At 48.0% G+C, this 16516-nt stretch overlaps 1 protein-coding gene across 6 annotated transcripts in view; it reads left to right on the top strand.

The window, feature by feature from the left end:
* The window catches only part of STIM1 (stromal interaction molecule 1), a 202932-nt gene that overhangs the window by 183037 nt on the left and 3379 nt on the right, over window positions 1-16516 (top strand). For 4 of the 6 annotated variants that reach the window (XM_084614955.1, XM_084614956.1, XM_084614959.1 and 1 more), the window contains 4 exons: window positions 3767-3867; window positions 5015-5250; window positions 6313-6393; window positions 10936-11002. In XM_084614955.1, coding sequence (XP_084471081.1) covers window positions 3767-3867; window positions 5015-5250; window positions 6313-6393; window positions 10936-11002 — 485 coding nt within the window. The remainder of the gene's footprint in view (window positions 1-3766; window positions 3868-5014; window positions 5251-6312; window positions 6394-10935; window positions 11003-16516) is intronic. The other 2 variants (XM_084614958.1, XM_084614957.1) reach the window with 1 other exon arrangement.

The following is a 16516-nucleotide window of genomic DNA, read 5'->3' as shown; positions in this document are numbered from 1 at the left end:
AGGCCAAGGACAAAACCCTGTGGGTCCCCACTAGATACATCCTCCAAGTCTGACAACAAACCATTGTCTACTACTCTTTGAGTACAGTCTTTTAGCCATTTAACCACCCACCTTATAGTAATTTCATCTAAGAAAATAAGAGTGGCCATACTGGGTCAGACAATGGTCCACCTAGCCCACTATCCTGTTGTCAAGGTTCCTTCCCCACTCTGAACTCTAGGGTACAGATGTGGGGACCTGCATTAAAACCTCCTAAGCTTACTTTCACCAGCTTAGGTTAAAACTTCCCCAGGGTACAAATCAATTTTATCCTTTGCCCCTGGATTTCCACTGCCACCACCAAACTTTAACTGGGTTTACTGGGAAACGTAGTTTGGACACTTCTTTCCCCCCAAAATCCTCCCAACCCTTGCACCCCACTTCCTGGGGAAGGTTTGGTAAAAATCCTCACCAATTTGCATAGGTGACCACAGACCCAAACCCTTGGATCTTAGAACAGTGAAAAAGCATTCAGTTCTCTTACAAGAAGACTTTTAATAGAAGTAAAGGAATCATCTCTGTAAAATCAGGATGGTAGATACCTTACAGGGTAATTAGATTCAAAACATAGAGAATCCCTCTAGGCAAAACCTTAAGTTACAAAAAAGACACACAGACAGGGATAGTCATTCTATTCAGCACAGTTCTTTTCTCAGCCATTTAAAGAAATCATAATCTAACACATACCTAGCTAGATTACTTACTAAAAGTTCTAAGACTCCATTCCTGTTCTGTCCCTGGCAAAAGAAGCCTATAGACAGACACAGACCCTTTGTTTCTCTCCTTCCTCCCAGCTTTTGAAAATATCTTGTCTCCTCATTGGTCATTTTGGTCAGGTGCCAGCGAGGTTACCTTTAGCTTCTTAACCCTTTACAGATGAGAGGATTTTTCCTCTGGCCAGGAGGGATTTTAAAGGGGTTTACCCTTCCTTTTATATTTATGACACCTGTAGTCTGGCAGTGGCCGCTGCCAGATGCTTCAGAGGGAATGAACAGAACAGGGCAATTGTCGAGTAATCCCGCCCCTGTAGTCCAGTCCCAGCTTCTGGCAGTCAGAGGTTTAGGGACATCTGGAACATGGGGTTGTGTCCCTGACCATCTTGGCTAATAGCATTAATGGACTATCCTCCATGAACTTACCTAATTCTTTTTTGAACCCAGTTATAGTTTTGGCCTTCACAACATCCTCTGGCAAGGAGTTCCACATGTTGACTGTGTGTTGTGTGAAGAACTACTGCCTTTTGTTTGGTTTTTAAACCCACTGCCTATTAATTCCATTGGTGACCCCTGAGTCTTGTGTTATGTGAAAGGTTAAATAACACTTCCCTATTCACTTTCTCCACACTATTCATGATTTTATAGACCTCTGTCTTATCCCCCACCCCTTAGTTTTCTCTTTTCTAAGGTGAACAGTTCCAGTCTTTTTAATCTCTCCTGTTCCATATCTCAAATCATTTTTATTGCCCTTCTCTGTACTGTTTCCATTTCAAATATATCTTGTATGAGATGGGGTGGCCAGAACTGCACACAGGATTCAAGATATGGGCATTCAGTGGATTTATATAGAGACATCATGATATTTTCTCCCTTATTATCTATCCCTTTGCAAATGGTTCCTAACATTCTGTTCGCTTTTTTGACTGCTGCTGCACATTGAGCAAATGTTTTCAGAGAACTCTCCACAATGACTCCAAGATCTCTTTTTTGAGTATTAACAGTTAATTTAGACCCCATCATTTTGAATGTATAGTTGGATTATGTTTTCCAATGTGCATTATCTTGCACCACATTTCCCTAGTTTGCCTATGAGAATGCTATGTGGGCCTGGGTGAAAAGCCTTACTAAAATCAAGATATATCACTTCTACAGCTCTCCCCTATCCACTAGGCCACTCATCCTGTCAAAGAAGGAAATTAGGTTGGTTTGATAAATCCATGTTGGCTATTGCTTATAATCCTATTAACTTCTAGGTGCTCCAAATTGGTTGTTTAATAATTTGTGCCAGTATCTTTCCAGATATCAGAGTTAGGCTGACTGGTCTATAATCCCCTGGGTCCTCTTTATAAAGACAGGTACTGTGTTGACATTCTCCCGTCCTCTGAGACCTCATCCATCCTCCTTGAGTTCTCAAAGATAGTTGCTAATGATTCAGAGATTGCTTCAGCTAGGTACTTCTTCAGCTAGTACCCTAGAATGAATTTCATCAAACCCTGTCAAAGTGAATACATGTAACTTACCTAAATATTTTTTTTAGTCTGTTCATTTTCTGTTTTGGCTTGTGTCCTTCCCACTTGTTTTTGGTATTAGTTATGTTGAGCATCTGGTCACCATTAACCTTTTTAACGAAGACTGAAGCAAAATAGGCATTAAACACCTTCTTGATGCCATCCATTATTAGCACTCCTTCCCTGCTAAGTAGTGGCCCTATACTTTTCTTCATCTCTTTTTCTTGCTCCTAATGTATTTATAGAACTTCTTCTTATGCCTTTGATGTTGCTTGACAGGTGTAATTCATTTTGTGCATTAGCCTTTCTGATTTTGTCCCTACGTGGTTTGGCTACTTTTTCGTATTCATGCTTAGCAATTAATCCATGTTTCCATGGAGGTTTGATGACATGATTCTATCTAATACTGGTCCATGATGCATGATGATATCAGGTACTGGTGTAATGCTTTACATTTTCAAAGTGCTGCACAAACCTTAATTAAGGCACCCAACGCAGTTGTCAGAGACACTTTACAGATGGGGAAATTGAGTCACAAAGAGATGAAGCGATTTGTCCAGCGTTATACAGTGAACTAACGTCAGAGCTGGTTTAGAACTACTGAGTTCTAGGCTCCCGCCACATACTCAGGCCACTAGGCCACATTGCCACTCACTGAGTAAGTGGCTCTTTGGCGGATAAGTTTAAACCTGCTAATGTGCATAACTAGCTGTTGCGTGCAGTATCGTGCATTGTGAAACGTCTGTGAAAGGAACTCTCCACAGCCCCAGTGAGACCAAATCCGGCCCCAATGTCACACATATAAGGGCAGTGAAGTTTTTGACATATAAAATGTGTATGTTGTCTTCACTGGCCAAGTCACTTCGCTGTTCCCAGCTGTTTAAAATCTTCTGAGCGAAGCAGAGAGCAGGAAGCTAGTGCAGCCAGTGTGCATGGCTCTCTTGACATTGTACAGCAGTCAGACGTGACAGGACAAATATGAATTTGTCTGTCTTACCACATTCTGACCACAAACGCTGTAGCACTTCAGCCATTTCCCTGTATGGTGTCAGCTGCAGCGTTCCTGCCCCCGGTTTGCCTTTTGCAACTCTGCAGCAAACATTATTAGAGCATAAAGACCAAGGATCTGTACGTAGAGACTTAAGATTCAGATACACACAGGGCTCTGAAGAGGAGGCAAAACCCCATTTCAGGATGTTAGGATCCTGTTGATAAAGCTTTCATTGGTCTTTCTGGTAATGAGCCTGTGGCACGGCAGGAGTCCTTAGCTATGCAGTTGTAGCTGGTGCTCTGGAATCTTGTCCTTACTCAGCTCTTGACTGACACCCTAGCCAGCATGTTGTGTGGCATAACATCCGCAGAGAAAGTGACCGTTCAAGCTACTTGCATGTGTGCAAACAGCCACAGGACTATTTCTGTCTTATCCTGTTCAGGATATGATTGTCCTGGAGGAAACACAAGGGCAGATTGTTCCGGTGACGTTTTTCTGTTAATATATTTCAGGCTGAAAAAATTAAAAAGAAGCGAAACACCCTCTTTGGAACATTTCATGTTGCCCACAGCTCATCCCTAGACGATGTTGATCATAAAATCTTAACTGCAAAGTGAGTATCCACTGCATGCCTTCCTGCCATTTCCCCCAAATCCCTCCCCAGCACACGCATGTCTGCAAGGCTGTAATACACGCATGTCTGCAAGGCTGGTCTCATTTTGCTTAGCCTCACTGGGGCAAGGCACAGACATACAGCACACCTCTACGGATCCTGAACCCCAGGGAAAAGTCATTCTGTAGTGCATATTTTAAATACATTCTGTTGCACAGCATGGATTTGTTGGCCTTTTCTTTGCCTCAGTAAAAGTTGATCCTTATTTAATTCACATTTGTTGGGTTTTGGTGAATGTGTGAAATGTAACGGGTAACTAGTAACATTTTACCCCGTTAAGGTGGAAAATTGAAGTCCCGACCATTTACAGCTATTACAGATCCCATGTCTCTTTGCACAGTGAGAGGGATGTTCTTCCCTGAGGTAATTGTCCCCGGAGGTTTCCATTGGACAAGGTTTCCTGCTCTAGCCTGTTGCTGTATGCTGTGGCCATGTTCCCTCGTAAAGTGGGCTGCATTTCAGCCAACCTGTTGGTGGTTGATAAAGTTGTTCATATGGCTGATAGATATATTCCTGTAAATCCCTTCCTTTCATGGTGGAAGTATTCATTGGGATTTTGAGAAGATACTTACCTGTGAACTCCATCACACTTATCCAGCAAATAACCTGAAGGCTCATTCATTTGTCACTACAGTAAAGCTTCAGACACCACTAGCTTATTCATCTTAAAATTGATTCATTCATCTTACTTGCCTTCCAGGGTTGAGATTTTCCAAGCCAGCTAGAGGTGTTAGCCAGACAGCGCCCATTAAAATCCAAATGAATTAAAATCTCCTGGTCAGCTTTGAAAATCCCAACCCAAGACTCTGAGATTTGCGTGACTCAGAGCTGTATCACAATACTTTGACACTGACTCTTGTTGTCACTTTGAGAACCTGTCTGGGGGTTAACACACAGAAAAATCCCATTCAGAAGTGGTTACTACGTAAAGCTCTGCAAGGAGGTCTGGAAAAATACACAGAGAGGAATCTCATCTTAACATTCTGACTCCCTGTTTCAGACTCACTGGGATCTTCTATCTTGTGTAATTTGTTTCCACTGTTCCTCATTTGTTTTCCCTTTTCCCTTGTTCGAATCTTGTTTTCAGGCAAGCCCTGAGCGAAGTGACGGCTGCACTGCGGGAGCGCCTACACCGCTGGCACCAAATCGAGCTGCTGTGTGGGTTCCAGATTGTCAACAACCCAGGCATCCACACACTAGTGACAGCCCTGAACATCGATCCCAGCTGGGTGGGAACCTCCCGGCCCAACCCATCGCACTTCATCATGACTGATGATATGGACGATCTGGATGAAGAGATTGTGTCTCCCATGTCCATGCAGTGTATGTACCCTCTGCTAGATGATGTGCACTGAGGCGAGTTAACACTTAGCTACTGCTCCAGTGAGGGCACTGTGATACGCAAGATAGATAGGTGTGGAGAGCTGAGATGTATCGGAAGGGAACAGTGTAGCCATATTGTTTTTTTAAACCAACAGAGAAAGCGTGAGAGTCATTCTAGTGCTGGCATGTCAATATAAGCCCGACCTCCATTGCTGGAGGTATTTGGAAGCCATTAACTCCAGAAGTACTTACTAGTCCAGTGATGGAGAGACGTGTGGCTGCCCATGTTCTTCGTGGCGGTCTAGGGTAGAAGTGAAGAGAGCAGGAAGTTCTCCATGCGAGCTGGGCAGAGGAAGAGAGGGCAGTGCCGCAGTTGGAGGAGCAGTGGGTTCCAGCTAACTTGGCTGAGTCCGACTTGGAGCCACTTACCAGTGTTGGCGTCGTCATAAGCATGACAGGTGCGCCAGCTAGATATTTATCTGAGGAGATGGGTTCCTGAGAAACTGCGGCTAGGATTTAACCAGGCAGTATCCACAAATCTTAATGGAAACCCCTGAGTACAAATTGGAGTGAAGACTCCAGATTTGATCCATACGTGGTATGGGCCCTGGGCAGAATTTTCACATCTCAGATTTTGGGTGCCCGACGGGAGATCCCTAGGGCATGGTTTTTGGAGCACCTGCAGTTCCTGTTAAAATCAATGGCCAAGGTTCTCAGCTGGTGAGAATCAGGCCAGCCACGCTGATTAACATTAACGAAGAGCCTGTCTGGCTCACGGGGGACTGCATGTGCTCAGCGCCTTTTCAAACTAAGCCCCTGGCGTCTCAAGTTGGGCTCCCGACACGAGTGACCCTTCAGTGTCACTATTGCCCTGCCCCACCCCGTGGGGCTCGTGGGAGTGCCATTCCCTGTGTGCAGGGGCCCCTTAGGGGAGGAGGACAGGTCTGTGGTTGATCTGTTCCTGTCCTGTTCGGGTTGAGAATGCTGCTGAGTGCCAGTGATGATTATACCTGTAAATCAAACTTTTCTCTCTCCCTTTCAAACCTGATTGGCTAACCCCAGACGCGGCCTGGCTTTTGGGGCGCAGGTTCAGTGACCGCTTGTCTATCTCCATGGAGGATCTGTCCCTCTGGAAACACCCCGGTTTGGTTCTCTTGGTTGTTTTTTTTTTTTTTTCACCCGCTGGACTAAACTATATCCACGATTTTTCCAACTTTTTGACACAAAAACTAATTCACACGCTCTTCTCCAGTGAGACATTAGCATCTTTACTAACTCTGGGCAGACTCTGCTGGGATGAAGAAGAATTGCATGTTAGCTCCTTCCTCCTCACTTTGTGTTTGGATTTTTAAAACCAAGGTTTGAAAGGCAGTTTTGGTCAGGGCTTGGAGAGTGATTCTGCTCCCCTCTCCCTCCCTGGAGGACCCAGAGTATCAATGACAACAGTACCCTCCCTCTTTTGGGGTGATTCGGGCTGGTGGAGGGAGATGTCACCGACAGATGTGATTGTTTCAATGCTATATACAGCACAGTGGAGGCATACAGCTCCTGCCTGGAGGGAACATCTCAAGCGATTCCCCACTTCCACTGGTTAATCCACCCTCAGTGGAAGTGTTGTCACGTTACAGAGCCTGGCTGTGTGTGATGGAGGAGGGAGAATATGGAGTTTCCTAGAGATCTGCCTCTAAAATATAAGAGGGTGGGGTCATCCTGCTAATGAGCAGAGTAGGGAACAAGATACCAGGTGATTAGGGTTTGATCCACCGCTGAGTTATTATTCTGGCTATACAGCAATGGAACTCCATTGACTTCAGTGGAATTAGGGTGAGGTAAACCTGGAGCACCAAGGCGATAAATCAGGCCCAGAAAAGTAATCAAGGCCTTCGATGGACAATCTGTTCATATTTATAAGTCAAAGTATCCTCATGGAAAATGGGGACACACTAAGGATGTGAGTTACCCTGTGTGGCCTGGAGTATGTCTGCAGGGGGGTAAACACGCATGGCTGGCCCGGGGCAGCTGACTCAGGCTCACAGGGCTCGGGCGCTGGGGCTGAAAAATGGCTGTGTAGACGTTCAGGCTCAGGCTGGAGCCCAGGCTCTAGTACCCTCCACCCTGGCAGGGCCCCAGCTGGAGCCTGAGTGTCTACCCAGCAGTCCTACAGCCTGAGTCAGCTGACCCACGTACTCACAGAGACAGAGGCAGGATTGAAACCAGGAGCCTTGACTCCCAGTCCCGTGCTCACTACAAGAGCTTGGTAAACAAAACCCAGGGGCATGACAGATGTGTAAGGGACAACGTTGGGGGATGAAAAGCATTAATAGATTCCAATGCCAGAAGAGACCATTGTGATCATCTAGTCTCACCTCCTGTGTAGCACAGGCCAGGGAACTGCCCCGGCATGGAGGAGGGGAAAGGCCCAGTGAGGAAAGAAGAGCCCTCAGTTCCTCAGGAGATCTGAAATCCCACAAACGTATCCTCCTCCTCCAGCTCTGTGATAGAAAAGCCTCTCCTCCTAAGGCCAAGTAAGACCCCACCTGGGCCGCTTGACCGTGCCAGCATTGGTTCACATCAGCAGAGCTCCATTTGAAGAAGAGGAAGGTGTATAGCCCGAATGGCCCCCAGATCTGGCCCCTGGCTGCTCCAGCTCTCTCCTCCTCCAGCCACCTTCCTGACGAGTGTTTCAGAAGATAGAGATTTAGCTTCACTCATAGTTTGATTTATTAGGTTTATTTCAGTTCAGGATCCAGCAGGAAAGAAATTCTGTAAATGTTTAGGCTGCACAGTCGAAAGAGGGCCTCTGAAAGGATCACTGGTTGCAGAGGGTAGCAGTGAGGGAACGGAGACCCTCATCAGTGGGAATCTCCTGGAGGAAACCGTGTGGCTAACCCTGAGAGTGTTAAGACAGCAGTTTGTTTGGATTATTTTTGTTGCATTTCTTACTGTACAGTGATATTCCTCTTATACTGCAATATACCCAGACAGTGACCACTCCAGAATGTGTATGTATTTGAACCACAAGATGCCCTGTTCTCTTAGCTGTGGAGTGGGTTTGACAGCAGCGTTTTACTGGTTTTTCAATTCCCAAAAGAGCTCTCCCTGTACTTCACTTCTGAGCTTTTCTGTCCATTCACCTTTTTAAACATTTTGACATCACTGTCTTATGTGTATGCACCTTTAGACGCCAGAAAGTTTTGAACCCCCCTGCAAAGGAAACATACAGGACAGCCCAAAATGCAGCCCAGGGAAAAGTGTAGCCACAGTCACACTTGACTGCTCTATGGAGATGCAGCCTATGGAATGCTGTGTCTCAGCATGCAGTGCTCTCTCTTGATCTCAGTGGCCATTGCAGATACCAGGAGTCGCTGCAGGATATATCCTTACTGAATATGAGGGCAAGACTGTCATCTGCTCCAATTCAAGCAAATGAGGGGTGTCCCTCAGTTGGGTAGAGTTCAGGCACCCTGGATAGAAATTTTGGTGGCTGAAGAGCTTTGGGTCTTAGAATGGAAGAGCACAGAGATGTACTAGTGCCATCAGATATTGTTTTATGCTGTAAAGCTGGACAAAATTACTGTCTGCCAAGCACAGCTCCACCAGGGTTGCATTTAGCAAGCAACAGTTGAGAACTTCCCGTGTCACATCCTAGCATCTCCTCATTGGAGCACCAAGTTGGGTTGGGTAGGGTCAAGAAGTCTGGAAATCAAGAAAGAAGGGATGGTGGCCTAAATATTAATGATCCTTTATTTCACTATAATGAACTTTTTATTTCAAGGATTCTGGTACTCAGCAATAAAAACAAAAAATCCGTACGGAAGTTCAGGCAAGAAATGCATTGCAGCTTATAATTACCACATTAGAAATGCTTTGCATCTTATAATTACCACATTAGAAACACATTACAGCCCATAATTACACACACCAGCTAAAGCAAGCTGTGAATCCACAGCTGTGAATGGTCAGACTTTGAAGGTAGTAATTTCTACTCAGTGCTGTTCCTGAGCATAATTTTATAAATGATCAGTGTGCAGTGGACAAGGATTTATCTTACAAGTGCTCTCCACTGTCAGAGGGTGAGATTTACCCTTTGCAGTGGGACTGGCACAATGCCTAGGCACTGCTTATGTCCCAGGTTAGACTTTAGTGCCTAGGCCATGTGCTGGCCTCCTGTCCAAGGGCGAATTTCACTCCAAGTCGGTTCTACTCTGAGAGATGACTCTCTAATTATCCTCCTGGTGGTCCATGTTTATCAGTGCTCAGTGACTTGAAGAGCAGATATAAGTAGAGATGTTTTTTTCTGTCTTTCGGCCTGGGGAGCACCACTACTGTTCTGTTCTATAAAGGTTTTAGACTGCGCTTATCAATGTAGCATCTCAACAGCTACTCCTAGATTCTGCAGGCCACGCTCTGCCCTGAGTGACACCCGTGCTGCCCGACTGCTTTCAGATTATACTCTGACTTGTCCGCATGTAATTTGGCCTCAGAACCTTATTCCCAAAAGAAACTTATGATGAGATTTGAATGCGGTCTACAAGTACGTACACCAGATGTCTTTTTAATCTAGCAGACACAGGTATAATGAGATCCAATGGTCAGAAGCTGAAGCTAGAAAAATCCAGACTAGAAATAAGGTGCAATTTTTTGAGGGTAATTAACAACATTGGAACAACTCACCTAGGGGCTTGGTAGATTCTACATCACTTGAAATCGATGTATTGAGATTTGAGGTCTTTCTAAAGGGTATGCTGAAATGAAAGTTATGGGCTTGATGCAGGGAAGAGTGGGTGAGGTTCTCTGGCTAGTGCTATGTAGGAGGTCAGATTATATAATCACAATGGTCTCTTCTGGCATTAAAAGCTGTGACAGTGCATGAGAAGGAAAGAAGCCAGCATGGCTTTCAGAGCTTAAGATGAATTTGCTAATGGAAAAAAAAAATCTTGCAAACTGAGCACTCTGATGTGGAAAGGGAACTGGCTGATGTCATTTTTTCAGAGCCGATCTGCACTTGGTGGGTGTATATAATAGTGAAAAACGGTAGCTAACCCTACTAACATTGATTAGACCAGCTGATACATCTCAAAAAGTACTCCCTTTTCTTGCACTGGGCATCTCAGCCATCCAACCCTGCAGACAAAGGCACACAGTGAAAGCTGAGAGATTCCTGCACCTTAATGGAAACTTTCTTGTGCTTCAGTTGAAGTGCAACTGTACTTAATCGAAGGGCAAATCACGCTCTCAGCAGAGAAGGGGTAAATCTGGAGCATTTCCATGGAATCAGTGCAAATACACTGGGGTAGAACTGGTATCAGTAAAATCAAAATCAGACCCCTTGCTTCAGTCTCAAGCTAGAAATATAAACCTCTGATAGTGCACACTCCTCTCTGGTCACCTGTGTCAAGTCTGGGGATAATATAAGGAATGTAAAATTCAGTTTCTCTTGGGCTGGTCCTTGATCAAAGCAGAAGCAGAGATGTAACACCTCTTCTGTATCAAACAGCACAGCTCACAGCACCCCAGACAGGATGGCTGAAAGGGCCAAAGCGGTGCTCCATTGGTACAGAGTTTGATTATCTGTGACCTGTAATGCTGACATGGGATGGTGGCTTTATGCCAGTGCAGTCTGGCTGGTTTAGTGCACAGGCTCTTCTCCAGCTGCATTCAGTATTCTCTTCTCTGTCATTACAGCTGCCCCCGTGCCCAGCGGTGTCCGCCAGCGCGTCGTGGACCCGCAGCACTCCCTCGGATCTCAGAGGTTGGTAGAGAGTTACGTGTATGGCCAGAACGAGCCAGGCCAGCCTGCCCATTACCTGTCAGGCAGAGTTGCTCTCCGTCGAATGCACAGCCTCACTTCTGGACAATCTTTTAGTTCTGACGCTCATGGAACCAGCTTAGCATCTGCCACCACCGCCTCTTCCACCTCTTGCTCCTCCACCGCCATCACCACTGCATCCTCTCCTGCTTGCCATGCCCACCCTATCTATTACCATCACACCTCCTCCTCTTATATCCTCCAGATGGACTCCACCCCTGACCTGCCCCCTCCTGATGTCACCTCGGGGATTCGTTGTCGGACTGAGAGCTTTGGGTATACTCCTTCTTCTTTTCTAGCTCCCTCTAGCCTGCCGTGCCTCGGAACTGATGCTTGCTTTGGCGTTCTTCCTCTTGGAGTCCTTTTACCCTTTCCCTTCGGGCTATAATCATTCCTTGGTTTCTGCAGTTTTTGCTTCCTTAGCCTCTCTCCCATGTAAGCACAGCCGTTTTAGGATTACTGCGATTGCAGAACTTGGTCCAGTGCCTCATCTGTCATCTCAGTGGTGATTAACCAATGAAGTGCTGTGGTTTTGGCTGAAAGTTGCCTGTCTCTGTGAATAAATCGGTCTTTTATTTGGGTGATGTGCCTGCGGGAACAAAGGTAACACAACTAATCAAACAAACACTGACCTTATTTGAAACCTTGTCTCATCTTTGGCTCTTCCCAAGCAAATTGCAAATGAGTGTAAGTGGTTAGCTCCTGGCGAGTGCTGCTTGGAGCATGCGGCAGGAGCTGAAGTACCCCATTGTGTTCAGGGGTGACATGGACCAGCAGTATCCAGGGAAGGTGAGCTCAGAGTGACACTCTCCTTTGTGTCTCAGCCCCAGTCGTATGGCAATGGATGGCCGAGCGATGAGCGTCTCAGCTCTAGGTTACCAGCTGTAGTCTGGTCCATGTCCATAATGACTAGAAGGCAGTGATGGCTGTTTGGTGGCCTATGGGAAGTGAGTTTGTGGACTTGGTCCAGTTCAGACCATCCCATTGTTGATCAGCAGCCCTGTGAGCAGTGTCAGCAGAGAGGCCTTGGGAACGGAATGTCCTCTTCTTCCCTAGAAGGGGTCCTCCTAAAAGATGGCTGAAGCCCACTGTGCCGAGAGCTTGTGCTGACACTGCTCATGTTCCTAGCTGCCCCATGGCTGAAGTAGAGGGTTCCATTTTTTGTGCTGCTCAGGGCACCTTCCTCCACAATTAAATTCACACACAATGATTGAAAACAAACAGGAAAAGCCTCTCAGCTTATTAAATGGACATGTCTTGAGAGCACCTTTTGAATTGAAGATAGCAGGCAGAGAATCTACCACTGTTAGAATAACTTCCAGCAGGCCCTAGTTCAGGACAGAAGCTGAGCTCTTGCTGTTAAACACACAGTTATGGAAGGAGTATGGTCGAGTGCTTAGGGCCCGGGACTAGGGTTCTGGGTTCAGGTGTCCTGGGTTCTCTTCCAATTTCTGACTCTTTGGGTGGCATCACTTCTCTGGACTCAGTTTCCTCATCTGTAAAACTGGGAGTTCTCTCCTAGCTCAGTGGCAGTGTTAAATAATGAGCGGGTGGCAAATGGTTGGAGATTGGAGGAGATGCTAGAGAAGCGCAAAGCATAGCGGACTGCATTAGTAGTGGTCTCCCTAGGTGTACATACTCCCCAGGATATAATCAACTTGTCCAGAACCTTCCACAGTCTGGGCTTTAGCTAGCTGGCTCTCACGCTCCACCTGTGTGTCTCAAAGCAGATCTCTCCAAGACGAGTGCTGTTAATTCAGTATGTTCCTGGTGGCCCAGAGCAACCTCTGAGGCATGGGCCGCAAATCACAGCACTTGTAAAGCATGAGCTAATCGTGCAGTTTAGACGTGTGCATTCTGGAGCAACAAGCCTTATGAAAATTCATGCCGGAAAGTGGCCCTGCCCGTGTTCCATACGGGGTTATTGAACAGCCCCATCTTGGCTCATGTATTGTTTGTGGAAGGGGAGCAAAGAGCCGTTTGAATATAATTTAGGTGAATTGCTTGCCAAATTTCAGTCCAGTTGGGCCCGTCCTGTTTGACAGGTAAAGGTCTGGAACCACCTTCCATGGCAAGGTACAGCCCTGAATAAGTTCTTACAGCCGAGTGTCCAGTCCTTGGAAACAGGGTTACGCTAGGAGTCTTGACGTCAGCTTGAAGGGCAGTTTGTCACGAGAAGTGGCATGTTTTTCCCGAAGCTGTTTGCTCTTCTGGGCAGATGTGCGTGTTTGCTGGCCCTACAAAAAGCCCAGGCCTGGAGACCTGTAAGTCAGAGGCAGAAGAATGCTTGGCTTGATCCTCAGCTTCCTGGCGGATATCACAGTGGTCGCTTCTGACCCTGACTCTGTGTCGTTTTCAGTGAAAGAGCGAGATTTCTGATTTGTTTCTGCTCTGTGCCCCTGGAGGAAACCTGCTGGCAAAAGGGCACTTACTTAGCAACGGCCATCCCTGCCCCATTGAGACTGTCTTCTGGAAGGCTAGCCTCCAGTACGCTGTCCAAAGCAAGGGTCTGAGTCGGGAGTAGAGCCAGGCAATTAGGCCCTCAGGCTTCATTTTCCTCTTGTTTCATTTGCATGTGTGTCAAACTGCACCTTTTTATTGCACTTCCATAGTCCTTTTGTCTGAGGAGCTCGGAGCCCTGTCTAGACATCAGTCGAGCCGCACAACATCCCCAAGAGAGATGAGCATGACATGGGGAAACTGAGGCAAAGAGACCCCCCTCTGAGAGTCAGTGCTGGAGTCGGGAACAGAATCCAGGAGTCCCCATGACAGAGGCGGGTACTGCCCCAAACTCTGTGATATAATGTATGGCTCCTTTTAGCCCCAGCAACACCCAGGAGATGGCTGCTGGCGAGCCTTTGCCAGGGAAGTGTCTCTGCCAGCCTCTTCCTTTCCCCTAAGGAAAGAGAGTGAGTAGCTCTGGGCACTGCATCGTGCTTAGCTATCTGCTTCCTCCATGTCCTGCGAATACTGACAGCCCCTTCTCTAAAGGCCGGGCCGCTGGATTGGCTGTCACAAACTCCTCACTCTTCGCTTCTCTTTTGCAATTGGCTTCAGAGGACCTGGTGCAAACAAGGTCAGCGCTGTTCTGATTCTGGAGGCTGGTGTGTGTCTTTGAATGCTAACATTCAGGGATGGGGGTGGCGGATGCTCTGTGCACAGAGGTTTCTGCTTTCCAGCTCCTGCTCCTAAGCTGTGCCAGTGGTTCTCGTGTGGTGGGGAGGGGGCGGGAGATGGAGTCTTCCACCTGGGTGCCCTTTGTCTATAAGGTGGGAGCAGGGGCTGTCAAGAGACTTGGTGCCAGAGCCATTAGATGGGGTGGGGGAGTGGGAATTAATGATGGGGCTTCCCGCTCCCCAGTGAGTTGGGGCCTCTTCCCAGCCCCAGACTGCTTGATGCTGAGGGCAGCTGTGTAACCAAACAGTAGGTCTGGCCCAGCTCTGCTGTAAGCAAAGCGGTGTGACACTGATGTTGTGCTGCCTGGATGGAGCTGGGCCCCAGCTGGAAAAGGCAGGGAATGGAAGAAAGGAAAACAAGGGCCGTATGTGCTGGGGAGCTATGGCACGGTCAGGCTGAATGGCCTTGAATCCATCCTGAGGAAGCTTGACAGTACCTCATCCCAGGTCCTGTGTGATACGGACAGCGGAAGCCCGTTTAGAGAAAAGCAATCAATGGGCAGCCGAGACCTGGGCAGGCAAGGAGCCCCCACGTGTTCTGCTATTCCCCTTCCATTCTTCCACATTCTGCTGTCTCCAGGAGTTTGCTTCTGTCCATTTCATGCCCATCCCATTCCTGTACCCCTCCCCCAACCACCCCCAGCACTGGGCAGACCTGGGCTAGTGAGTTAGGACAAGTAGGTGAGCGTAGAAAAGAACGTGCAGCAATCTGTAAATCATACGTTCGTGCCCTTGGCCTCACACTGTCAGTCACGTGGCTTTGGTGCCTGTGAACATGCTTGGCTGCGTTTAAAAGAACCGTCAACCACTGTAATGATGTGGCCAAGACTCGCAAAAACAGGGGCCCAAAGTTAAACGCCTGAGTCCTTATTTTGGCACCCAAATAGGTGACCTGGTTTTCCATAAGGCTGAGCACCTGGCCGCTCCCACAGGAGTCAGTGGCTGGGGGTTTCTGACTCAAGTCCCATGAAAACCAGTTGAATCTGTGCTCCAAGTGACAGGGGTAAATCTCAACCACTGACTCCAGGAAGAGCCGCTAGGCGTCCCAGCTCTCGGGAACCCAGACCATCGATTTGGTTCCAAAAGGGGGGCTTGGCAGTTTAACTGGAAGCACCGGTTTTCGAAAGTCTTGGCCAGTGTTGGCTTCAAGTGGCTGGTTTAGGAGCGACAGCTGGGCAGGATGGTAGTGCCTAACCTCTCTTCTTCCCCTGCACTCTTCCTGCTTCCTTCTTCCTCTTCCCTCTGGATCCCTCTCCCCTTCCTCCCGACCTCCAACCCCTACAAAGGGACATATGGTTGTAGTCCTTGGCTCTGAAGGCGTGGGAGGTGGGTCAAGACCGGTGGGGCCCATACTAAAGGCTGCTGTCACATACAGATCTCACCCTGTGGGAGCAGGCTGTGGAGGGCTAGGAAGTTCCAGGTGAAGCCCTAGCAGTTTCATCGAACAAGAGCATGTGCCACTTGACCTCTCTCATTACGCAGGGTCCCCTGAGTCCGGCAGAGAGGGTTTCCTAGAGCCAGCAGGGGTTGCTGTGGAGTCTGCTGGCTGCAGCAGTGTTGGGTGGACCCACTGCAACCTGACAGCGGGTCAGAGCTGAGGGTGCAAAGGGAAACCCGTGGCTCTGCAGCCCCCCTGCCTTCTTTCCCCACTCTCCGGTCTGCAAAGACCAAAGATACCCTGAGGACTGGCTCACCAGTGGCCAGTCCCTTCCCAACACAAGAATTGGCAAGGGGCTGGTGGCACAAACCACTGTGCAGTCTGGCTGGCAGGGTCGGTTGTGCATCAGGAGCATTCATTCAGGCATGGCTTTGCGTGGGAAAGCCTCACCCCTAGTTGTGACGCTTGCAATGAGCGGTTTGCACTGGCTGCCTCGGCGGTGGGATGGGGGGCAGCCAGGCGAATGCTGTGTCTTCGATCAGTCTGCAGACTGCAAGCTGAGAGGGGCTGTGTGCACACATGCGGGCTGAGATAATGCAGTGGAACCCTGCTCTGTTCAAATGAGACCTGATGCCACAGCCGCATGTATCAGGGCATCAGGACCATGCAATGACCCCTGGGGCCCAGGCCGAGAGGCAGAGCACTCACTCCGCGTGCGGGGAGATCCACTCTTCCTGCTCGTTTCTCTCAGTTCATGGCAGCGCCATGGGAGAGATGTGGGGTTTGGAGGGTAAAGTCACAGGAAAGGTTTAAGCTAAAGTACTGTTACCAGAGAGGGGGGAGCTCCCTGCCCAGGCCCCTGTTGGCGGGACCTCAGCCCCGACAGAGCTCACCCGGCTGGAG

This window comes from Lepidochelys olivacea (assembly GCF_965140295.1).
Source record: "Lepidochelys olivacea isolate rLepOli2 genome assembly, chromosome: 1".
NCBI lineage: Eukaryota > Metazoa > Chordata > Testudines > Cheloniidae > Lepidochelys > Lepidochelys olivacea.
The sequence above is the reverse complement of the archived record's forward strand: the minus strand, read 5'-3'. Positions and strand labels throughout refer to the sequence as shown.